Source organism: Camelus dromedarius, chromosome 34, assembly GCF_036321535.1.
Source record: "Camelus dromedarius isolate mCamDro1 chromosome 34, mCamDro1.pat, whole genome shotgun sequence".
In the NCBI taxonomy this organism is placed as follows: Eukaryota; Metazoa; Chordata; class Mammalia; order Artiodactyla; family Camelidae; genus Camelus; species Camelus dromedarius.
In genome coordinates, this window is record NC_087469.1 from 16,499,905 (window position 1) to 16,524,917 (window position 25,013).

Here is a 25,013-nt window from a genome sequence, read left to right on the forward strand (position 1 = left end):
CATTTTAGCCTTGTCTTGTGTAAGGGCCTCCATTGATTCACAAGTCTCCCCTACAGAGGGATGCTGTGGAGAGACTAAGACAGAAAGTCCCATTCATTCATGCGGAACGCCACTCCCCATCCCCATTGGCTCTCGCTAATGGCTCCAGGCTGATGGGGGGGGGGCGAACGAGAGGAGGAGGTAGAAATGAAAGAAAATGATGACTGCAAGATTGTCACGGAGAGATGTACAGCTGCGCGGGCAATTGCATGCAAATGCGGCTTCCCTTTTTAGCTGGCTAGTTAATGTCCTCAGATTCATCTCTTTTTCTCTTTCATATCATCTTCCCCTCCCCTTCTTTTCCCTTCCATTCATCTCTAGTTCTCTCTTCCCAGTGTTCTCCATCTCTCTACTAAGACCCATTTTTATTTTCTGTCCATTTCCACACACGTCTTCTTTCTTCCTCAGAACCCCTTTGACCAGCTATCCCATCCAATTAATTCTCGTTGGTCCTGAGGACTGAGTATTCTGTCCCCCTCGCCTGGTAAGTCTCTGCCCCATTCACATTTTCTCTCCCCTCAATTTTCTCTTCCCCCTCCCTCCAGCCCCTCCTCCTTCCAGCCTCTGCCTCTTCATGAATAGGAACAACATTCAGATGAAGGGACCGAATCTGTCCTCAGTGGCCCCTCCTGCTGGGTGTTTCAGTCACTGACAGATGTGTGATCCTTGGAAAAGAGTGCCTTTATCCCTTCTGAGAACAAGAACGTGAGATGGAAGCAGGGGTGGGGAGTGGCTGGGAGACTGAGGTCGGGGAGGAAACTGAAGTTATAAATAGAGTAAAAGATGAAAAAAAAGTGGAGAGTCTTTTTTTTTTCTCTCTTTCTTCTTACTCAACACATCTCCAAGGAAATGCACAGCAGCTGGAGAAATCATTGATTGGTTCATGTCTTCATCTTCCTTCCCTGTAACCCCAAGATCTCCTGCCAAAGGATACCCATCACTGAGGAGGGCTGGACCACAGCCCAGAAATAATCGTTGCAGCCCCTTCATCTGGACAGCTCAAAAGGCAAAGGAAGGGCTGGGAAAGCTCAGGGTTCTTGCCAAATATTTCCATCAGAAGAAGCCTGGGATGGAGGGGACTATGTACATCATGTCTGCCACCAAAGTACCACTCCTGCGTGGAAGTTTTCTAGCATTTCTGAGCCGTAGTTGGTGACAATCCAGGTCATCTGAGGACTGGTTATCATGTGTCCTTAGCTTCCCTTTCTACCCAAAAGCCACCAGCCTGGGTGACCTCAACCCCCTTCTTTTTGAGCAAGGGGACTGTGGAAAGAGGACTCTAACACACGACGGTAAGTCCTTGCGTTTTAAAATGGTTTTATCCTGCAGTTTTTCAGATTCTGTCTCATTGGCCCTGAAATAAAAACTCATTTACCTCTGAGACCCTTGACAAGGAGGACAATGAAAAATCATCCTCACTTGGGAATTTATGGACTTCTTAGCTAAGAAAGAGCAGGACCATGTCCTTTTGCCATGAGAATGAGACATTCTGATCTTGAGGCTCTGGGCGAGCATGGAGATGACCTTGGCACTGAGACGTGTCAATAAGATGTAATACGATGTCAGCTGGTAGCAAGCAGGCCCGCCTTCCAGAGCCGAACGTGTCAATGCAAGGTGGCTCTAATCCCAGTCACACTCGGAGGATCTAAGACTTAAAAGCCCAGTGGCATCAGAAGGATTCAAGAATTATACAGATGGAGGCGAAACCACTGTGATCTTTTGCTTGTACAAATAAACTCTTTTTTTTTTTTTTTTTGGTTTGGAATTTTAAAAGATCACCTTTTCAACTCTTACAATCTTAAGTCCTTAAGTCTAACCTCTGAACAGGTACAAAACCCTCCCTGCCACCTGGTGAAATGGGCAGACAGCCGAGACATTGGTGAGTGTGCTCGAGGGAACTGAGACACCAAGCAGAAAATGACAGGACGAGTGTCATCACATCTAAACCCAGGGCAGAGCCCCAGGAATACCCCCAAGATCAAGGGCTGCTGAGTCAAGACAATGCGGGACTTGGGAGTTGACCCTGGAGAAGAACGGACAGCCACAAAGCAGCCCCTCTGCCTTCCCAGCCCCACCAAGAGCTGCAGCACCCGGCTCCGTGTTTCCGGGGAAAGATACAGCATGGGCGAGAAAGGAAACGTCTGTTTTATTTCTGCATTATTATAAAACTAGTTTACCGTATAGCTTTGTATGGTAAAGAGATACTGAACCAAAAACCTGCATTTAAGTGAGTTTCCAGTGGCTTTCCCCCATGAACTTCCTCCGAAGTACGCATTTTCAGTATGTTAAGAATAATGAAATGTCTTATGCTGAAAATCCATCCTGGGATAAAACACAGACTTTAACTGGCTGATTGGCACTTGGATATGGTATCATAACCTGGTCTCTTGAAAAATTGAACTTAATGTCTGAATCAATCATTTCAGCATCTCTAAACTCAGGTTTTCCGTTTTGTATTAGAAATAAACTGAAACAGGTGAGCAGGTATGCAAAGACTAGTGGAATCTGTGAGGAACACAGTGGCTCTGGCGAAACAGAATGGGGGTGAGGTGGGACTTTGAGGTTCCGAGGTCCTCGGGAGAGAGGACGCTCCTTTCCAGAGAATGACTCCCGTTCAGCAGAGGGCAGCACTGGACCCGCAAGTCAGGAGGGAAGGGAATCCTGAGAGGAGAGGAGCTCCTGGGAAGAGGAGTTGAGGAGATGAAGGGGACGAGGAAAAAGAGGCCTGAAGCAGGTGGGCCTGGGCAGACAGGAAGAGGATGATGGAAACAGAAGGTGAAGAAAGGAAAGTTATGTTCTGAAAGAAGGCCACATGCCTTCTGTCCATCTGGTTCACACCTCATGACTGCACAACTTCCAGGCCCTTTGTGCACAGCCGGGCTGAAATGGTTAAAAGGCTCAGGACACGCACGGTGACCAGAACTCTTTACAAAATGAAGACCTAAAGCAACCTCGCTTGGGCCCTTTCCTAGAGCTTGGTCTGCCCATCACTGGAGAAGAAAGTCACTCAGAATGATTGGGTGGAGAAGGCCCAGGACTTTCCATCCCAGAACAATAGCAACTGGTACCCACACGAGCCAGAGGAGGCAGCCCTCAGCCAGCTTCCACTGCCCTTCGCCCCCATCCTCCATCGCAGCCTCTGCGTGTGTTCCTACCTGAGCTGCAGTGTTCGAGACCGGTGGGCACTTCTTGAGTGGCCGTCTCGTCCCAGAAGGGGTAACACGCCCTCGGCAGGTGGTAAGCGGCCTGGAAACCACAGGCCATTCGAGGATCTTCATAAGAGTTGATGGGCCCCTGCCTCTGTGACCAGGAAAGGAAGGGAAATATATTAAAATTCCCTAATGGAACCGGAACTTTATATCATCCATCCGCGTATAAGTAGGAATTATCCACAGAGGACACAGCATAGGACCAACTACTAGTCAATCCATCCATCAAAAAAAAAAAAAAAAAAAAAAAAAAGATGCAGGGAGTGAGAAGGGTTTCTGATTTAGACTACATATACATTCTTTTTATCCATTTCTTCAAGCATCTGAAGATTTTTTTTTTTTAAGTTTCAAATAAGGACCCATAGTTAATAGCAAAGTAAAATCTTGGTCACCTTTATCCAATCTGGCTTTTGCTTTTTTTATGTAATCTTACTCTGTAAAAACCTCATGAAAGGATTATTCTTTGGGGGTAGTGGTAATTAGGTTTGTTTTTTTTTTTAATGGAGGTACTGAGGATAGAACCCAGGACCTTATGCATGCTTAAGCACACACTCTACCTCTGAGCTCTACCCTTCCCCTGAAAAGGATATTCTTAAAAGACATTATAATATCAGAACCAAGAGGTGACAAATGCCAAAGGAAAAACAAAAAATGGGATGACCTAATAAAAATCACTCATTTGTCAGTTCATCAGTGTGCATAGATTTTAATGATACTGATTGCTAGATTGGAAGTTTTAGTTTTTCCCAACATCTGGGTACTTGGGCAACTCTCTTGTCAGTTTTATAAAATCCATAAAATACACTTTCCACCCAGTACTCTCTAAGGAAGACAGATATGCCACGCGGGAAGGCATGGTTTGCAGGGTTTAAGAACAAATTCTGTGAAGCCAGGTATACATGGATTCACATCTTGGCTCCCTCACTTACTGATGGGGACCTGGGCCTGTACCTTTAAGTAAACCTCACTTTACTCAATTGTAAAATGGGAATAATGTTTCCTATAAGGTGGGAGGATTGAATGAAATAAAATGTGTAAGAAAATTACATATAAAGCAAAATAAAATATGATATGCATGTAATAAAATTATGTATTATATGAAATGCATGTCATAAGTAGTGTATGTGCAGCCTAATCTAAGGTAGGTATTAATATAAGAGAGCATTAACATTCCTGGGATTGGGCAAGAGGGTTGACCATTAAGACACAAAAGGAGAAGAAGCAAATTCATGGGAAGAAATTTCCTGAGAATAGCAATCTGATGCACACTGGCCCATCCTCAGCTTTCTTTTTTAATTCTTTCTCTCTTCTGTTATGGCCCCTTCACCTCCATAAAAACCCCCAACTGAGAAAACGGAACTTTGCTAGAATCTAATGTGACTAGAGCTTTTGATGTTAAGGGGTTAATTAATAAATGTAACTGCTCAGGCGAAATTCTCACTCCTAAAAAGTAGCTTGCCAACCCCAGTAAGAGCCTCTAAATGGGGAACCTCCAACCTTCTCTCTCCCCGGGAGCTGCAGGGCAAGAACGCAGCAATGTTACGTTAGAGTCCGTCACTCGCTGTCAGCACTTGTCTCCATTTTGCAATTGTCCATTTGCTTAAGCTCAGTAAAAGTAACAGAAGAGAGTACATTGGCACGGAGAAAAATGCCAATCAAATCCAAAATATAAAAAGAGGTTTATATATTATTATATGTTATAACATATAAAATGGGAAAGAATCTGAAAAGAAAAAATATGTATGTGTGTATATGTATAACTGAATCTCTTTGCTCTACACCTGAAACTCACATTGTAAATCAACTGCACTTCAATAAAAAAAAAAGTTGTTTTTAAAAACGAGGTTTTGTGCATACTCATTGGAATGGCATTTTTCATAGTATTCATAAAATCATCCAAACCAGGGCTGGATGACGTTTACTCAGGGGCTGATCCTCTGTCAAGTGAGTTAAAGGTACTCAGAAAGGAATTACATCCTTGGGACTGAACAGAGTCACATCGAGTTGTTGTGTATCAAAGGCTAATGTCCTTGGCTTCTGCAACTGGACGGCCCTGGTGAGAGCCACAGGAATATAAATGGAGCGATGGCACTTCTGCCACTTGTGTTTGGGACCAGGATTTAGGGAATCCGCCAGCAAGAACACCACTGCGCTTCCGTCAGAAAGCATGTCCTTAATTCTGACTTTAAACCTTTTTGCTAACATTGTGTTTTAATATTGTGAGCTCCTGAGGCAACTACATTAAGGTTTTCCTTCAAATCCCCAAGGATAAGCAGGTCTTCAACAGTCCCTTGCAACAGAATCAACTGGAAGCACATTTCCCAGACTAGCTGTGGGCTCTCTGTGTTGACCCCCATCTTTTTATATTTCTCTGGAGTCTTTCTCAAAATTCAGTGCCAAGTAGCAGAGTTGTATGAATAGGGTCTTGAGCCAGGAAATTTTGTATCTGAACATCATAAAGGAGAACTCTGAGTGACCAAACGCTGTCTTCTTTTGGGGTACCATGTGCATGGTTTGCCTAAACCAGGAGGTTCAGACTGGGGATGACCACGCAGTGGTACAATGAGTCAGCTCACAGCTTTGACCAACAACCACACATAGAATCTCCCTGAGTTTCATGAGTGGCTTTTTTCGCCGAGTCTCTCCTGCCCCCAAAGCAGGCTCCTTGTTGTCAGGGAGGGTCTATTTATTATTTTATACAGGGAAGTCTATTTTTTAAGACACATTTCCTCTTTAGTGGTCCTTAGTGGTGCCAGGGGACCCTATTTTTAAGACTGAGAAGGAGATGATGCACCAAACCTACCAGGAACCACAAACATCTTTGCCAACAGACACTCTCGGGAGCATCAGGACCCTTGTTACCTAGACACCTGCCTGTTTATTAGACATTTCACAAACTGACCTAATACCTATTTGAAAGCGCACGAAAATGACATTTTTACTCAAGAGAACCACAGAGCCAGTTCCAATTCATTATGAAACCTTCTCCGTTAAGGAGGAAGAAGCAGGTTATTAACAGATCAGAGAGCTGGGCAGCAAAGCCCCCACCTCCGTGCTTCAAAAGGGCGCCACCCAAAACAAGTTCAAGTCAACATCTTCCTTTTCTGGCCGCTGGTGAACTGGAGGTGAGCTCAGGAGATGCAAGCAACCCTCCCAGCCCCAGTCACAGTTTAAGGAAACCACCTGATGGGGCATCGCTTATTCCCCCCCCCCAGGTGATTATTGAGATGAGGTGCCCCACACACCACCCCGTGCCGGCTGGTGAGCTAAGCACGGTGGAGAGCGGGCCACGTTTAATCCTCACCATAGCTGCGCAGGATTAGTGTTTCTATCTCCGCTTCAGAGAAAAACCACCTGAGCCATTAAGAGGGACAGTAACTTTCCCAAGTCCACACAGCTAATAAATAATGGAGAGAGAATTCTAACCGAGGTCTCCTCGATTTCAGACTGTCTTTTCCTCGACCTGTGCAACAGGGATCTTGTGTGTCTCTAATCCCAACCGCTCAGGAAGGAGGTGCTAGATGAATTATGACAAGGGACATTCATGGAGCAAATCTATATCATGCAACGAGTCTCTGCCAAGTATGATGTTCGACGCTAAGAATACAATATGAGCAAGAAATGAACTTTACCCTGAGGAGCACACAGACTAGTAAACAGGATATTACAGCCGGGGGATGTGACAGGGCTAAGTGCTGGTGTGTACGGGGGAGGAGGGCGGCAGCAGGTAAGACTTCCTGGAGGAAGCAGATTAATTAAGGTGAGAACTGAAAAGGCAAGGGAGATTCAGGCTAGAACATCTGAAGGCTCTAGAGAGCAAAAGGAGACCCACCAAAACAGGGAAAGGAGCTTGCACGACTGTGTAAGGGAAACTAAGACAGGCTGAGCCGGGTGGTCTAGAGACAGAATCTGCTGCTTGGTGGTGACGAGCAGGAGGGAAAGGCGTGCTCTTCGGCAGTGAGAAAGCTGGCAGTGGAGGCCATTAGTAAGAATCAAAGCTGGAGGAACAGAATAAGTTCACAGCGTGGAGGGCCATGAATACCAGGCCAGAACTTGCCTTCAGAAGAAAGGCATTAGCAGTTGTACTAGAGGCAGTGGCGTGGAGAATCAAGGTGTTCTAGAAAGAGTCATTGGGAAGCGCTAAGGAGGCCAGGATGGGTGGGAGCAGATGGCGGGGAGGCCGGCACAGGCAGGAGCAGTGCCCTGGGGCCATATTGGAGCCTGAGGCAGAAGGGCAAAAAGTCGGTACTCCTGATCCAGTCTTTAAGATTTTTATTTCTTAGAAGAATTTTTGCATTAATTTTGATTTTCAAAAATATTGCATTTAAGATGTGTTTAGCTTGAGTCCTGAGTTGGGGAACAGCCCTTAGACTTTGCCCCCAGATGGGCCCTTCACCTCAGTTACGGGGCTGAGCTGTGGTCCAGTTAGGAAGAAAGAGCTGATTTGGGTTATGAGTGTAGAGGTGAAGAGGAAACAAGAAATATAAGATGCGTGTCAAAGGAAGAATCAACATGATTTTATGACTGATGGGAGATGAAAGAAAGTAGGGGGGGATCCAAGTAATGCTGAGATGGCTGGCTTTAATAATGGTAAAAATGGTGAATTTAAGTCCATAAATAAGGAGGGTGGAAGAAAATTTCACTTTTGGTTGTGTTCTGTTAGAGTGATGGCAGAGCAACTCAGTGGAGGGGTCCCTAAGGTGGCTGTAGGATGGGAGAAGACCGGAAAGGATAAAGTTAGATATAGAAGCATAAAGGTCTAGTTAAAGTATAGAGTCTGGAAAAATGGCAGTAAAAATGAAAAGAGAGGATCAGAAACAGCTCTGCTACACCATCCAGCAATTCCATTTCTGGGTACTTACCGAAAAAAAAAGGAAAACACTAATTCAAAAAGATAGATGCACCCCAGTGTTCCCTTCAGCATTCTTTACAATAATCTTGATATAAAAGCAGCCTAAGTGTCCACTGATGGATGAATGGATAAAGATGAGGAACACACACATAGGAATATTACTCAGCCATAAAAAAAAGAACAGAATCCTGCCATTTGCAACAACATGGATGGGCCTAGAGAGTATTATGCCAAGTGAAATAAGGCAGACAAAGACAAATGCTGTGTGATTCCACTTCTATGTGAAATCTAAGAAACAAAACAAAGCAACAAGCATAACAAAACAGAAACAGACTCACAAATAAAACGGAGAACAAACTGGTGTTTACCAGAGGGGAGGGGAGCAGGGGGCATGAGTGAAATCAATGAAGGGGATTAAGAGCAGTTATAAAGTAAGTGAGTCACGCAGATGTGACGCGCAGCATGGGGACGTGGTCAGTTACACCGTGGTAACTTTGTATGGGGACAGAAGGGTCCAAGACTTACTGTGGGAATCTTCTTATAATGGCTGAAAATATCGAACCACTATGTTCATTTGAAAGTAACATGATATTGGAAGTCACTTATACTTGAATTTTGGGGAAAAAAAAAAAAAAAGGGCTGTAAAGTTGCCCGGAGCTGGGAGGAGACCTGAGGGGAAAAAAGACAGACTGGCTGGTTGAAGACACAGGAGGGAACACACGAGCCTGTCGGGTGCCCTGCACGCCAAGGGCAGAGTTCAGAAGCGGGCTGGGTAGCAAGTGGCCGCCGAGGAAAGGGCGGTGTCTGGGCGGCCTTGGAGGGCCTGGGTCCCTGGGCACCTCGGGAGAGCAGGCCCCCTTGCCCGGCTCTGCCACCCTCGTCCGCTGGGAGGCTGTCTGCTGACACGAGCCCACTGCCTAAAGGCTTTGTCTTTCTCATCCTTAGAAGGAAGCAGCTTGATGCGCTGAAGCCTGGAAACCACCAGGGAGACGGACACACGCTTGTCCCTGCCCCATGGGGAGCCAGCTCTGCTTTGAGGCCACTGCCACCCTCCTCCAGTCAGAGCCCCATCTCCTGTGTTATGTCTACCGGACTTCGCTTCTGGAAGCTTCTGTCGGGGACCTGTCTTCCCTCCCCACCCCCGCCACGCGGCTCTCTCCCTGTGCTCTCTCACCTGCCCCCAGCCCTGCTGAACCTCGGAGCCCTCCTCCCCGTGCCCCCAGAGACCCCCACCATCGGCAAAGCGGGGACAGGGGAGTACTTTTTCAACACGAACAGATGGCATCTGCGTGTCTGCGAGGACATGAACACTACACTTCTGTCTGGAGCCAAGCAGCCATCAGTGTCCAGGTGTTTGCTTCTCAGCCCCCATCCTTACCCTCCTCGGGTACGAGTTCCTCAGAGCACAGACTCTGGGGGAGCCAATCTACCTTTTCTTGAACCCACCTCAGAATCCCCGGGTGTAGCCCCAGCGCAGGGCCGTAAACAGACAAGACACAATATGTATTTCTAGATGTTGCTGTTCAGTGTTCACCCAGAGGCAGAGCTGAGCTAGCACCGGCCAGATGGGCACAGGGGCTCGCCGCCCGCAGGGAGAACATTCCAGGAGCGGCCTAGATGTCCCGAGGCCCCAGGGGGAGGGCGGGAGGCTGGAAGCCAGGAAGCCTGTTCAGGCCCTGCTCTGGCCCTCAGGAGCCGCGCGGCCTCCGGCCTGTCTCTTAACCTCCTCAAGCCTCTGCTTCCTGAGGAGGTCGGCCCCAGCGATCTCCAAGTTCCTTTCCAACTGCAAGTCTCCTTTTTGCTGAGCCGTCCACATTCTTTCTCCTGACCTTGTGACTGACAACTTTCATTTGGTAAATAACCCCCCAGTGTGGAGAGGCCCGGAGAGACAAGAGGCTGTCGTGGTCATGACTTAGACTCATGCTGGGGAGGGTCCCTGGAAATGTATTCAAGCCGTCACACTGTTTGTCTTCATTCTTCTCTAACACCCTGGTCACCCATCGTTCTGCCACTGCATTGTCCCTCTTTCAGTCAAGAACAGCGGAGTTTGGAAGTGCCAGGGTGCTGCACTGGCCGGGGGTCGCACACGGCCCGTGCTCAAGGCAAGTGTGTGCAGTGAACGAGGAATTTCTCATCGTCAAACCTTGCACCTCGTTGAGTGCAGTTGATCTTCCGCGCTGCCTGATCAGCTCCGCAGACCTCCAGTCAAGTCTGGGCTTCCTCCTCCTGAGAAAACGCTAGACCGGCCAGCAGCCCCGCACTCACAGTCCGACGCATCACCAAGAGGTGCTTTAGGCAACGCTGGGGACAAGTTTGTGGGCAATCGGTTCTAGAACCCTCAGAAGGACATGGGGTGCACCCGCTTCAAGGGCACGTGCATCCTGTCCCCTTGAGGGGCAGAACCCCCTCCACTGTCCCCAGTGCTCCCACCCCAAGAGATGGGGAGGGGGGTGCAGCCACCGGAGAGGCAGGAACAGACAAAATAGGAAGCTCTCAGAGGGCAGTTTAATTTTAGACTCAAGGCCAGGAAATTCTTTCTAAAACAATAAGACTGATGGGCTTGGGCCTTGGCGAAAGGGCAGGCCTGACCACTGCAGGTTTCAGAGAGAGAGAAAAAAGTCTGAAGTACAGAGAGCAGAGTCGGGAAGATCGGATTCTGCCCCCATGAAAAGCGGTGCTTGGTCTCCAGCCCGGCCACGCGGACCACAGCAGAGGCCGCCCAGGGACACCCTGGCCCTCGGGCAGCAGACCAGGTTGGGGAAGAAGGGTGACAGACGCTGCAGATCCTCACACCAGCCTGAGACCACAGCCCCCTCCACTCAAGAGCTTACTCAGTGGACCTGCCCCAGTCCTGGGCGCCTGGCCCTGACACTCCTGCTGAGAGATTCCAGGTGAGATACGTGTTATCCATCAGCTGCAGGAAGCCTGCGGACTCCCAACCACCCCAAGGGCGCCGGCTTCAGGCATCCATCCCGGGGTGTGGAGATGGGGCGTGAGGCTGACTCAGGGCCTCCTGACAGGAGGTTGGGAGGACCTCCCGTGGTGAAAACACTGGGCAAGAGTTCCGATCTGCTCAGCAGTCTACAAAATGGAGCTCTGGTTTTTTTCCTCTAAGCCAGAGAAGGTCAATTCACCATGAATAAAACACATGGATGCATGAATTGTCATAAAGTTCTGTCTATCATGACATTTCTTAAAAATGATCAGGATGCCTTAAAAAACCAAAAATAGATTTACCATATGATCCAGTAATCCCTCTCCTGGGCATATATCCAAAGAGAACTCTAATTTTAAAAGACACATGCACCCCAATATTCATAGCAGTACTATTCACAATAACCAAGACATGGAAACAGCCTAAATGTCTATTGACAGATAACTGGATAAAGAAGCTGAGGTATATTTATACAATGGAATACTATTCAGCCATAAAAAAGAATGAAATAATGCCACTTGCAGCAACATGGATGCACCTGGAGATCATCATTCTAAGTGAAGTAAGCCAAAAAGAGAAAGAAAAATACCATATGATTTCACTCATATGTATAATCTAAAAAAAAAAAAAGACACAAATGAACTTATTTATAAAACAGAAAAAGACTCACAGACATAGAAAACAAACTTATGGTTTCCAGAGAGGGAAGAGGGTGGGAAAGGATAAATTGGGAGTTTGAGATTTGCAGATTCTAACTACTGTATATAAAACAGATAAACAACAAGTTTATGCTGTATAGCACAGGGAACTATATTCAATATCTTGTAGTAACTGATAATGAAAAAGAGTAAGAAAACAAATATATGTATGTATGTGTATGATTGAAACATTATGCTGTACACCAGACTGGTACAACATTGTAAACTGACCGTACTTCAACTGAAATAAATAAATAAATTTTAAAAATAATGATCAAGACGCATTTGATGGCAAGGCATGTCCTAAGCCAGGAGCCAGGAGATCTGGACCACTCTTCACCCCTTGCCAGCTTGTAAACTTGGGCAACTCATTTAACCTCTTAGCACCTGAATTTCCTGATGCTGGGAGATGGTCTCTAGGTTATGGTCTGGCTCTGAAATCCTCTAGTTCGTGCTGACTGGAGCCAGTATTTTAGAAAATCCCCACTTTCTAAGATGCTAGAAAATAGACATTATCTCTCTTTTTTCCTTCACTTTTTCTGACTACCACTAAGAATTTTGGCTGTAAATCATTTCTTAAGCCTTATGTTCCAGCAATCTCTCCAGGAGCAAAGCCATCACCACCGCAAGCAACAAGAAAAAACCATTTCTTTTCCAGTTTCCATTTACATTCTAAATTTCTTTGGGGATATTCTTACTTCTCTAGCACTGAGGACCTTACCCATCGCTTCCCAGGATTCCCAGACAGAAGGAAGAGGCACGTGTGCTGAGCTTCCTAGAAACAAGCACAAGCCTTTCCTGACTTCCCAAGTGCAGGGACAGAGCAGACGCCCCAGCGACCACATCCTAAGGCATGTTGGGTGGAGGTGGAGAGCACGAACAGCACTGGGTAAGAAGGGGATTGCCTCCCAAGGAAGCCCAATTAAACTGCAATTACTCAAGATAAGAGAACCAGGTCTGTTTACACAATGGGGTTGTAAACCACCCACAGGAGAACTTTGATCGGGTGGTAGGGGCGCTATTTCTAGTGCAGGGTAGTAATGAAGCAATGAGGTTTGTCAGTAAGAATGTCTCCATCTTTCCCCCAGTAGCGCCATCTTGTTCTGGCCACACCCTTGTGTGGACAATCAGTGGAATCCTCTCCACGCCTTCCTCCATGTGTGCATCCCACACAACTGAAACGTCCAGAAAAAAACAGAGCTGAGATGGTAAACACGGGGGAAAGGGGGTTAACTGAGGTTTGTGGCTGGCCTCACAGTGACCTTATACGGTAAGTTACACTCTGCCCATTTTACAGATGAGGACACTGAGGGTCAGAGGATGGAGTTTGCCCAAGCTCACGTGGCAGAGGAGTAACAGACCAGAATTTAACTCAGGTCTTTCTGATTCCAAAGCCTCAGTGCTGTCCATGGTGATTGACAGGACTCTGTCCCACAGCCACCAGGCCCAGGACCAAAGACTGGGCGCCTTCCACATGGGCCGGCAGTCTGGGCAGGCACTCTTGCCTGGCTTATCGCTGCATCCCCACAGGCCTGAGCTCTGAGAGGAGGCGAGTGGGCAGTCATGCTGTTCCTTCCCACCGTTCAGGATGCTTTCCAAGCCTGGCCCAGGGTCCCTTCATCCCCAAGGACCTCCTCCACATCTTCCTTGTCTGCGAGGTAGCCAAGGACCAGGACATGTTTGGTCAAAACTAGGAGTGGCGCATCCGCCCCATTCCTGCCCTCCCCCAGCCCAGCAGGCCGGGGACATGCAGCAGAGGATGACGTAGGAGAGGGTCAGGGCCGCCAGGAACTTCCAGGGCTCAGAGTGGGCTTGCTGAGGTGGCACAACAGGAAGGAGCACTTCCTCCCCTTGGATGAAAAGGTCCCTGACACACAACCCACACAAGCACCTGCAGATGCCGCCCCCTCCCACGCAGCGCCGGACAGCTCCCGGGAGCGCCGCTCCCGCACCTCCCCAGCTGCTGTGACATCACTTTGCTCACGGTGGTCCCCTGAGAGGCTGGCCTTCCAACGGGGATAGCACATGTTGTTTTTGACAAAGGGACCCTGGGGCAGATAATGTGAGTTCTGTGGAAAATGGTCAGCCCCCTCCCCGACTCCCATGGGTGGGAGGAATTTTACAACTGTCACCGTGAGTATTGTCAGCCTTCCCTGGGTACAGCCAACAATCGGATCACGCCGACACCACCTCTAACTCACAAATAAGGAATCTGAGACTCAGCAGTCTTCAGGGCCTAGAAAACATTCGTCTCCTGATTTAGAAGATTATTTCCTGGACAACGAAAGCAGCCTGCTCAGCAGAACCCCTCATAACAGGAATATGGCCTCACTTTGTTTTCCTTTTTTTAAGACTTCCTAAAAGAGGTCATTTACATGTAACAAAGAACAGCTTAGACCAGTCTGTACACATAGTACCTCTCCGCCTTCAGATCTGATCTGGCGGCTGATCCAGGGCAGGGCTTCTCAGCCTGGGTGCTGCTGACATCTGAGGCTGGACAATCCTCGTACAGGGTGCTTAGCTGCATCCCTGGTTCCTACCTTCTGGGTGTAGCATCCCCACTCCCCACGTTTTGGCAACCAAAAATACCACCAGATGTCCCCTGGGGGCGAGATCACCCTGGGATTAAAAAACCCACTGTTCTTACGGTTTTCCCTCTCACCCTCAAACTTCCCATCCCTGGGGTAGTGTCACTTAGCTGGTGGCCCAGGCTGCGTAACTCTGAGACCAGGGCACCAGGCAGGAGGACTTGGATTGCTGCGTGAAGCACCACTGGCTGAGCCCTAGGCTAGCAGGCTCCAAGGGAGCCGAGAAGATCCAGGTGCCTGGGTTAGTTAAGGAAGCTGTGCTCGCTCCTCCGTGAAATCTTAGATCGGGATGGAGTGTGAGATTTGCTAGTTTCTCGCGCACCGATATCCCCAAGGTTATCGTCTGTAGACAATTTACAAATTCTTTGACCGTTTATTGCAGCCCAGCTTCAAGCTGGAGATTGTCTCTAGGGGCTGTTTCATTGAACTTGAGTTTGTACTCATCAATCTTATATATCTATCTACTTTTATTAAAGAAGAAGAAACAGTCAAAAGACGTTTCTGCTTGCTCTGTGGTTCTGAAAGTTTATCTGACCATTTCCAGGGACAGAGAAACTGAGGCCCAGAGAGAAGTTATTAACGAAAGTGCTGGAACAGTAACTTAGCAGTGCTCCTGTGCAACCTTCTGCTTTTATCCAAGCAGCTCTGAAACATCACAGTGATAAGGACCCAAAATGTTGATAATGTTTTTCAGCTCTGGCTGCTGTGGGTGGGGTGAACAGGTTCTTTGTTTTGAAACCAGGGGAAACCATTCAAAATGCATTAAAAATATCCAGTGCGTTCAGTTGAGGGTGGGGTCTTTAAGTTGAAAACACATACTTAGAGCTGTTCTTTAGTTTTCTTAATCTCATACAATTTCCAGATGCCTCATCTAGAACAACTTAATATTATACCTGCAACTTGTATACTTGTAATAAAATTTATTTCTGTGCCTAAAATAAAATAAAATATAAATTTTTACAGCATTGCTTTTTTAGACAAGTTATTAATTTTGTTTAATTTGATTACAATACTGGCAAAGAGAATTAACATGGGCTGGCTTTGAAATCTACTTTGCCAAGTCAATGACACGTTTTGCCCTGAAATCACATAATCCTTATTTATTTTAAGAAATCGTTACAATATGACTTTTAAGAAAAACGTACTATAATTTACGCTGACCTTAGAGGCTAACCCCTATGCGAGAAGCAGAAGGACCCTTTCCCTGGCAACGTTTCTGGCCCAGTGGACCTTAAAGTGAAGTCTCTTGGCAGTTCCTACAAAGGAGAACGGAGTGACTCTTTATCTGGGCTTGTGTGTGTGTGTGTGTGTGACAGAGATAAACATATTTTGATGTAAATTGTAATCTAAATATTTTCTAATTTTTTTAAATGCAGTGAATAGTGTTTATATGAAAACAGAAGCCACTTAAAAAAGAAGAAACATGTGTCACAGGACAGCCAGTGAAGAGCAGTGTGTTCATCAGCCCTGGAACGTAAGGTGTCTTTTTAAATAATTATTTTTTCAATACTACAGAAAATAATTTTCAAACACAGCAGATCTTTTGATACAAAATTACAGCGTGAGGTCACGGCAGACTGAAGGGTACCCGTGTTAAGAATTCTGTAGAACCACAGACTGGACAAACCCTGCGTCAGAAAAGAGCTCTGGTCGACTGGTGTCTATTTGGACACATAAATGCACTTGGAGGGGTTAACAATAATCTTATCTGCCCATTTCCAGGGTGAGTAAAAAGAGCCCAACGTGTATGATGGCTGCCTTTATAGAAAAACATACAGAATGTAGAATCAGTAGTCAGTGATTCATCAGCTAATATTAAAAGAATTGATCAGTAATAGCATTATGGGATGTTTCACACAGTAAATTTATAAGATATTCGGCTAAATATTTCTACTGATCAGCACAGAGCTTGGCTGAGAGCCTTCTCCTCTAGGAGCAAGAAAATTTATCTAGCCCTATTTTCAAGTCATTTTGCCTCTCTTATTCTAAGATTCAGGAACTTTTCCAATCAACTTGTCACATTTTATTTCCAGTTTCAGATTCTGTGATGAGAAAGCTTGTGTTTTTTAGCTTTTGTGTATGAGAAAGTTAAATTATGCTGAGAATAGACCCGAGGTACCTCAGCATGTGAAAAATCTTCACCAAATGAACTGAACTGTGAAAAATCACCTGGCTTTAACCGTTACTCATGTTTGAGTCATAGTCTCTACAGCACAAAGGTACTAAAAAATCTTTCTCAGCAAATCCATCAGTCCTGGATTTTTTTTTTTTTTTACTTTATATAGTGATAAAAAGACAGATAATCTCACAGCGTAGCCCCTCCAAAAGATTCAAAGCTGACTCCGGCGGTGGGGTTGGGTCCCTGGCTTCCTCTGCCTAGGAGAGATCAGAAAGCAGGCACAGGGCGGAGGAGGGGTGAGGAGGAGGGTGGGGAAGGGGGCGTCCCACTTACCAGCACGGCAGGTCTCCCCGCTGAGCCAGGGGCAGGGCCGCTCACAGCAGAATCCACAAAGTAGCTCATCGCGCCCTCAGCACCTGCGCGGGAGACAACGTTCGCTGAGCCACTGGGCGCCCCCGTGCTTGGACTGGGAACCAAAGGCGGGCTCAGATCGGGCCTCCTTAGGGACATGGAGCTCACCTCTTTGTGTTAAAGAGAAGGAAATTAAAACTTAGAAAAACCGAGTGGCCAGCCTCCGGCACACAGAGAGGAAGGCAGCCCCCAGGCCAAGCCAGTCCCTTGAGTTCAAAGTAGCGTGGATGGTGGCGTGTGCTGTGACAATCAGCAGTCAGAGTCCACAAAAGGACCTTTTATGGGGCTTCTGGGCAGGAACGGGTCTCATGTGTCTTTTAGTGACTTTCCCATACATCCATATATCACCCTCCCTGTGTCCCAACCAGGCCTGGCAGGGAGCAGGCCCTCACAGCGCAGTGTGGCAGGCGTTAACTGATGAAGCAACAAGCAAAGAAAGGACTGGAGAGAAGAGGGTGGAAAGCCTCTCCCAAGGAGGCATGTCCACCAGGACCCCGAGACACAGAGACACAGACAGAAGCCCTGGAGAGGCAGGGCGGCGGGGAGCTGGGGGAGGAAGGGAACATTTTTTTTATCTTGAAAAAAGGAGATGAGCTCTTAAATGACTTGTTGAGAGCTAGTATTTCCATTCAAAGTCTGAGTGACCACAACACTTAAAGAATATTCTGGCTGAAGGGATTTTCCAGCGAGCTGCCGGTCATCAGGAAAATCATTTCTATATCAAACACGCCTGTTGATCCAAATGCTCGCTAAGGTACAAGAGTTCACACATTTTCATAAATTCAATATTGTGCAGTTACACACTGAAAAAAGCCTTCCTTGAAGGATGCAGAGGGTTGAATTCCTACGTGTATCTCTCACTCAGAGGCCAAGCATCTACTGTTAGGGAGTGACATTTTCATTTCAATTTAACCACTTTCCAGTTTGTATCTGTCTGTCCTTTCCCTATATTTTTGCCAACAATTAAGGCCCCCAACCCCAATTCAAGAACTATAAAGAATATTATTTGTCTTACGTTCAATCTGTAACTTCGTTCACCTTCTTGGCACAGCCTGACAGCCAATGAGCGTGCCTTCTTTCATATGAAAGGTATTTAAACGACATAGTTAAACAAATTCCACAATATGAAATGGTACTGAGTGAGGGCTACCGTCACAGAGCGATTAAGATCATACAGGTGAGAGAAGCAAGTTAAAGATCTCCTGAAGACTTAACCTCGCCCAGAAACGAGTTTATGGTTTTTAACTAAGTTACCTTTTTATGATGTCTTTTCTCCCCAAAGTAAAACGCAGCCAAAATAACATGAATTTTAAAAGCGTAAAGTAACTAGGCTCTGTTAATGAAGATTTTCTTCTCTAGTTTTTCAGGAAATTGCTCCCCATCGTTGGAAAAGGACCCCAGGAAGACCTCCCTGGGGGCAGAGCTGAAGAGTGGGAAGAGGCCAGAGGACCCTAGTCCAAGGACACCATCCACGCCCGTAGCCGCGGTCACCTGTTCAGTGTTTGCTTCTGAAGAACGCATCAGACTGTGCGCTGGGCGCCGGGCACTGAGCAAGAAAAGGGCGCCCACAGCAGGCCAGCCTGGACACGGCCCGGACGCCGTGCAGGTCACGGCCGTGGGCGCCAGGCTCCCTCCTACCGAAGCCTTTCTGATTTTTAAAGTTTTAAAGTCCTCAAGAATCATCACCGACCCACACACCCCTGCTTCAGAGATGAGATCTACAACACTGATGGCATCGATTGTGTCACAGTGAGAATGGCCCGACCAGGAGCAGATTCCTCAGGGAAAAGTTGCTCACCCCCTCCAGGGCCCCGCAGGGCCACCCAGCCCTTTGGGAATTGTCCAGGTGTGGGAAGCACAGCTTTGCGAGAATCAGCCAGCCCCCTGATTTCCTCCAAAAAGCCCCCAGGACCCCTGAGTCATCACAGACCTCAATCATTTATTCAACAAGCACACTGATGGCTTCCTTTGCCAGGACTTTGTTACTCGTTCAGTCACTAATTACTGGGTGCCTGCTCTGGTTCAGGCACTGTTCTGCGGGCTGGAGACACACAGCTTAACCGAGACCCTGGACCACGTGGACTTCACATCCTGTCAGACTCAGGACAAAGCGGAGAGAGACAGTCTGCATCTTCAGGCAGTGGGAGAAGACAGGCTCCCGTGTAACTATAATATCATGTGATGAGGAGTTTGCCAACAACATGGGGGGAAATCAGCAGTCAGTTCTGCCGAGGTTTGGGGAATAGAACACTGTGGAAGGTTGCCCAGGACGAGGTGTGACCACCTGTCCCCATGGACATCCCTAGCCTCCCACCAGCAGCAGAAGACCTGGACCCTTCTGAATTCCTGTTTGACTTGTATATCTGTGAAAGAAAGCACTTTTGGAATGGGCAGCCTGGTCCTGGAGTTCAGCTCAAAGGCACCGCAGCTGAGGAACGGGTTCAGGGAAAATGTGTTTTCTCTCTGGACAGAGTGAGCGAGGAAATCTGCGGCCCCACAGGGGCATCCTGAGCTGGGCTAGATTCAAGAAGCTTTGTGAGCTGCGACTGACGCTTCCCTTGGGGAAAAGCCCTTTGCCCAGGGAGGAAGCTGGAAAGAGGGAGTCACCAGAGCTCTCCAGGGCGCTCATCTCAGGAAATAACTCTGGGGCAGAAATGGATGACTGCTTCATTACTTTTTGGAGAAAGAAAAAAAGAACCCGCCCTGTTTCCACTTGTAGATCGTGACACAGAACAGCTGCTGGAGACGTAAACCCTTTCAGAAAAAGCAAAAGGGTAAAAAAATTTTTTGACTTGTTGGCCAAGGAGAATTCCCTCCCACATGACAGCTATTTGGACAATCAGGGGGAGCAGCTTTTTTGTCCTGGCATTAAAAATGTTTATTGCCTAAACACAAAACAACTGTGTGATTTAAGATTTACTCCCCCGCCTAGAAGCATCCACAGGCTTGTCTGAATGCAGAAATGACTTGAACACTCAGTAACAGAGTCAGCGAAGAGCAGAGTTCCTCCCCTTGCATGGGACCAGCAACGCCGGGGCATCGGCGGAATTGTGTCTAAAGTGACTTTGTGCTCAGGAGGCCGCTGGGCTGCGGGCCGTGGTCTGCCCTGGCCTCCATGGCCCTCCCCATGGCCACAGTCCTCTCCACTCCTCTAGCAGGCAGCTCTGTTGTTTTCTCAAGCATCTGGTGCTATTTCTCACATCCCTGCTCCCGCCCGGTGATCCCCCCTGATGGAAATGCCCGGTCACCCTCCTGCTCCTCAGAACTGACTAACCCCTCCTCCTCAAGCTTTGAGGCACATCTCAGAAGTTTTAGCCGCCAGGAATCCTTCCTGAAGTGCCCTTCACGCCAGCCTGGGCTGGCTGTCCCCTCCCTGGCTCCCCCCGTGGGCTTCCATCACTGTGCATAACACGCTGTTGTGTAAATACCTGCTTCTCTCCTCCTGTCCTGCTGACCTCTGAGCTATCTGCCGGTCAGCACTGTGTCTTTTTCGTCTTCATATCTCCAGACTGTAAGACAAACTACGGGGTGTCATAGGACTCTTTTTTTTTTTTCATTAGTGAATGAATGAATGAATGAACAAGTAAATTGGTCTCACAAGACTGAAAGTGTGAGAGAGCGGCTGTAACACATAGAATCCAAATAGATTACACATCTGGATGAAGAACCACTTGAAATAATAGGTTCGTTCACGACCCATTTCTCCGTGAGAACCCTTCCCCTTTATTCACCAGCCCTTTAATGTCCCTCATCAAGAAAGTTTCCACCACCCTCTGTAAACAGCAGCGTCCCCCTCCCAGCTCAGACACTTAGCTGCTGCTTCCTTGTGTCCCCGACCCCACCGCCACACACACACTGGAATTTAACTCCCTCAAGGGCAAGGGTTAGTCTGTTTCTTCAGTCTGAATCCCTAGCTCCGAGCGCAGAGTTGCTGGGTGGCTGGCACTGAATCATTGCTGAATGCGGGCGTGTAAGTTAGAAAGCTTATGCAAGCACTAACATACAGCTTTAAAATTTTAGTTTTTTAAATAAAAGGTTTTAAATAAAATATATTTTAAATAAATCTTTTAAGTAAAATAAATGTTTAATAAAAAATAAAATTAAAACTTTAAAAATTAAAACTCTCTTCAGTCCCTTTTTTGAACAGAAGCAGAGAAAGACTCAGGCCAAGCTGAGACCCGACTCCAGCTCACCAGCCACTTCTCCTGGCAGTCCTCTCCATCCTGGACTTTGGGGATAAAAATGGGCAACCTGTGCGGAGGACCAATGGGTGGCAATCTGGCTGACGTGGGTGTCTCGCATCCAATAACAAGCTTTGGAACTGGTTTTCTGTGGGGCTCTGGGACGAGCTCTGTGCTTCATAAAGTAGGGAGATTTGGAGATTCCCACCGTCCAAAAACCCAGTACCCGGCCAGGATCTGCAGGCTGTCCCTCCGGCCCACCCTTCCTCAGGGGCAGGCTGGGTGACACACAGGAGGAGGGGAGGCTGGGGCCTCGGAGAGGTGTTTCAGGCCAAGGCCGCAGAAGAGCAGGGAACCTCAGAGAGACGACACTCGGCGAGCACTGAATCAGTTCCCATCAGCTCTGCACCCCTTGGCTGCACTTCTAGGTGACAACAGTGACGTCACCGAAGGGTTTTTCTTCGGGGTTATGTGCTCGTCAAAGAAAGACTATGCCTTTGGGTAAGTAGCTCATAAACTACATTTCAAGAAATTTTTCTTTTGAAAATAATTGTTCTTGCAAAAAAATACAAATTTATTGAAAGAATTCCCATAAAAACCCAGAGAAGTCTGAAATGAATGTCAAAACCACCCGACATTCTACCGTCTGGAGACCCCTGCTCTAATACTTTGCTCAACATTCTGCTGAGTACTTTTTAACATGTCTGTAGAAATACAGATGTAACGTATACACGTGATCAAAATTTTACCTTCACGTGTTTCTCTACATGCTGTTTTGCAATCTGCTTTTTTCATTGACATTTGGCATAAAGCTGTAGAGATTTTTCTATGTCAAATCAGTGCAGCTCTGCATCCCAGACTATAACAGCTATGGAGAGCTCTACTGTATGTATTCGTCATACTTTTTCATCATGAGCCTCTTGTTATGGTAAAATTAATTTGTCCCCAATTCCTTGTCATTATCAAAAAGTTCCTAAAAATATTTTCAAGCCTTAAAGTGGTATTTGGGGGACAAAGAATGAGTACTGTGTATATTCTGTGTGTGAATACATATTTGACAAACTGCATTCCATAACAGAGAAGCCAAAATTATAGTGCCACCAACAAAGCCATTGTGATTTAAATTTGACCTTGCCCTCCAGTCTTCATGTTAGCCTCATAGAGCAGGAATTATGGCCATAACACATCCTGGGTATGAAGACTGCACATGGGGAATCCAAAAGTGCAATAAAGCTGTCACAGAAAATACAGATGATGCAGTGTTTGCCTATTTTTTTCTCTTTGAAAGCTATGCATAATTTAAATAGATTTGCAATTAACATTACTAGCAACAATTTAGGATTCCCATAAATTTATATTCAAAGGATACCCTTTTGGCCTGGACCACAGGAGAAAAAGAATTTGGCTTCCAATAGGCCATTTAAAGGACACTTGCCCCAAATGACAGCGCCTTTGCCAAACCAAAGACAATACTGTCCCCCACGTCACCGAGGCAACATCTTTCACGTGCAAGGGAAAGAGTTTGAATTTCTTCCTTCTGAACGCCGTGTCAGTCGGTTTTTAAAGACTCAGACTGAATGTTGCCTTTCTCAGGGAGATTTCCCGAAAGCTTCTCAACAGTGAGACGGACATCCTCGACCTTCCATGGGATTCCCTCTCACAAGGTACCTACGGAAGCTCACGGCGCCCCCTGCGTCTGCGTCTGTTTCAGCTGGTACATGGTAGGTGTGCAGCACTCTTGTTGACTAAAGGAAGCAAGGACCTGCACGTGGACAGAGTTAGTCTGTGCAGGAGTTACGTCTCAGTGCCTGAGTATATCCAGCCAAGAGAGTGAAGATCTCTCTGCGACAAAAAAAAAAAAAAAAAAAAAGAACCCTCCCTTGTGATGCCATGTGTCCACATGCAACACTCAGGTGAGACTTCTCTCATCTTAACTGCAAGCCAGATATTTTCCTCTGAACTAATGGCCATACCCGATGGATGAATCTATTGTCTCCCGTTATTTTCTCCCCGCTTCTCATGAGTGGTCCATTTGCATTTTCCAAGTCATTTGAGTGGCTCTCCCCCCTGATCATGCAAAGTAGCAAAAGCCACTGAGTCCAGTTCTCCAACAACGCCAGCTAAAGCCCATTTTGTTAGCTGAACAATCCTCAGTCCCCTGTGGAAACTTTGTGGTTACCATAAGCAGAAAAGAAATCGATAAGAATAATTGAAGATGGTTTCTCTCACTCCTAACTCTGTAAGAACCTCATTTTCTTGACTGAAGATTCCCACATTGCAGGAGCAAACATTCCTTCTTATTCTAAAGAGTCAGCCCTGACCCAAAACCGTGTTCTGATTCCTGTGCTGTCGGCTTCTGCATCTTACACTGAATCTACCGACTCACGCACTAAGCTCACAAAGAGTTGACTCGCAGCTGAGTGGACACGTTAGTCTGGTTTCTCCTCACCTTCACTGCTAACTAGTCCCCCAACTCTGACTTGAATAGAAGCTTGAGAATGACTCATATCCATCTCCTATTTCTCTAAACAGCTTCATCTCCTAGTGACGGGTAACACTTTCAGGTTCTGTATGAATTGGTAAAGCTCAGCTAGTTTTTCTTGGAACACTAAAAATGGACTCTTGGTATTGTAACGCCGCCAGAGTATAGTGTTTCGCCTTTCCTCAAGGACTCGCTCGCTAACGTCTCCCTGAAGAGAGAGAGAATACAAGATGATTTTGGCCTCCTGAATCAGAACAGTCAAGGGCTACGGCATGCCTCATAGCCTGTTTCATGTCTCCACCTCACAGAACCAAAGCCCTCGTCATCACACTGCTGGAGTCACGCACTGTCAGCGGTGGGCCAAATGGTGTTGCCTCTTTTTACCCTTTAAACCTGCCTGTGCTCATACGTCCAGTTTATATTTCACAAGCACAATGCCGATCCTAGTCTCTGAAAATGTTTAGAAACTAACGCTCTGCTTTCTCAAGTGTGGGAACATCCCCTGGGCGACTAAAGGTAACATCCAAGCAATAAGCTGTTTTACAGTAAAAAGTGATCACAGCCTTGTCTTTAAATGTTGTTCCTCAGACCCTCTGTTTAATCATGAAATTCAGCAAATAACCACAGGTGTCCTTCAGATGTACTGCAAGGCTGTGAACATAGTAGGCGCCTGAATCAAAAACTGGGGTGGTTTTTTTTACCAAGAAACTAGAAACAAACAAACAAACAAAAGAGTGAGCTAGAGGAATGATGTTAAGCATCCTGGCTTCACAAGGACAACCATAGCAGAGGTCATGGTACATGAGACCAAGTCAGACCCAAAGAAGATCTAGCTGCAAGCTGGAACTGTCAACCCTAACCCAGTGGTGGCTGCCAAAGAAATCCCAAAGGAGCCTACAAGTTTAAATAATTCCTTTTCAACTCACAGCTTGTGGAGTCATGTCAGATCTAATCTAGAATTTAGATACGGTTCTGGCTTTTAAGAAGCTCTCAGCAAAATTGAGAGATGCCATAAATACAGAGACAGATCTTGAGAGAACCGTGAATGGGGACAGGGGAGTTTTCATAATGCCCCTTTAAAACTGATCTAAAGGACGGCGGCTGCCTTAAGTCTCCCAAATCCAGCGAGCAATTTCTTGGACTATGTCTGATTGTGATTCCTCTCGGTGGAGTTTCATTCAGTGCATTGCCCACTTTCTAGGGTTCACATTTCTCAGCATAATGCCAAACAGCTTCCTGGCATTCTTATAGAGAGAGGGAGTTTATAAATTCCATGAATGTTGGAGTTGGAAAAAAAATCTCATCCAATCTGCCCATTTTTTAATTTGAATGAACTGAGCCCAGAGAGGGTAAGTGTTTAGCCGGGTGATAAGCAGCTCGGACTGACAGACGATGGGTGCCCGGAAGCTCCTCACTGAACGTGTGGGTGGGTCATGGGCAGATTTCTTAACCTCACCGTTTCCTCAGCCATAAAATGGAGACAACAATGCCGACACTTT

General features: G+C 46.8%; 1 protein-coding gene across 2 annotated transcripts in view; it reads right to left on the bottom strand.

Moving 5' to 3' along the window:
• Nucleotides 1–25,013, bottom strand: part of ETS1 (ETS proto-oncogene 1, transcription factor) — a 121,986-nt gene that overhangs the window by 92,311 nt on the left and 4,662 nt on the right. For both annotated transcript variants that reach the window (XM_010986269.3, XM_031443392.2), the window contains exons 2-3: nt 16,774–16,856; nt 3,195–3,339 (exon numbers count right to left, since the gene is read on the bottom strand). In XM_010986269.3, coding sequence (XP_010984571.1) covers nt 3,195–3,339; nt 16,774–16,842 — 214 coding nt within the window. In that variant the 5' untranslated portion in view covers nt 16,843–16,856. The remainder of the gene's footprint in view (nt 1–3,194; nt 3,340–16,773; nt 16,857–25,013) is intronic.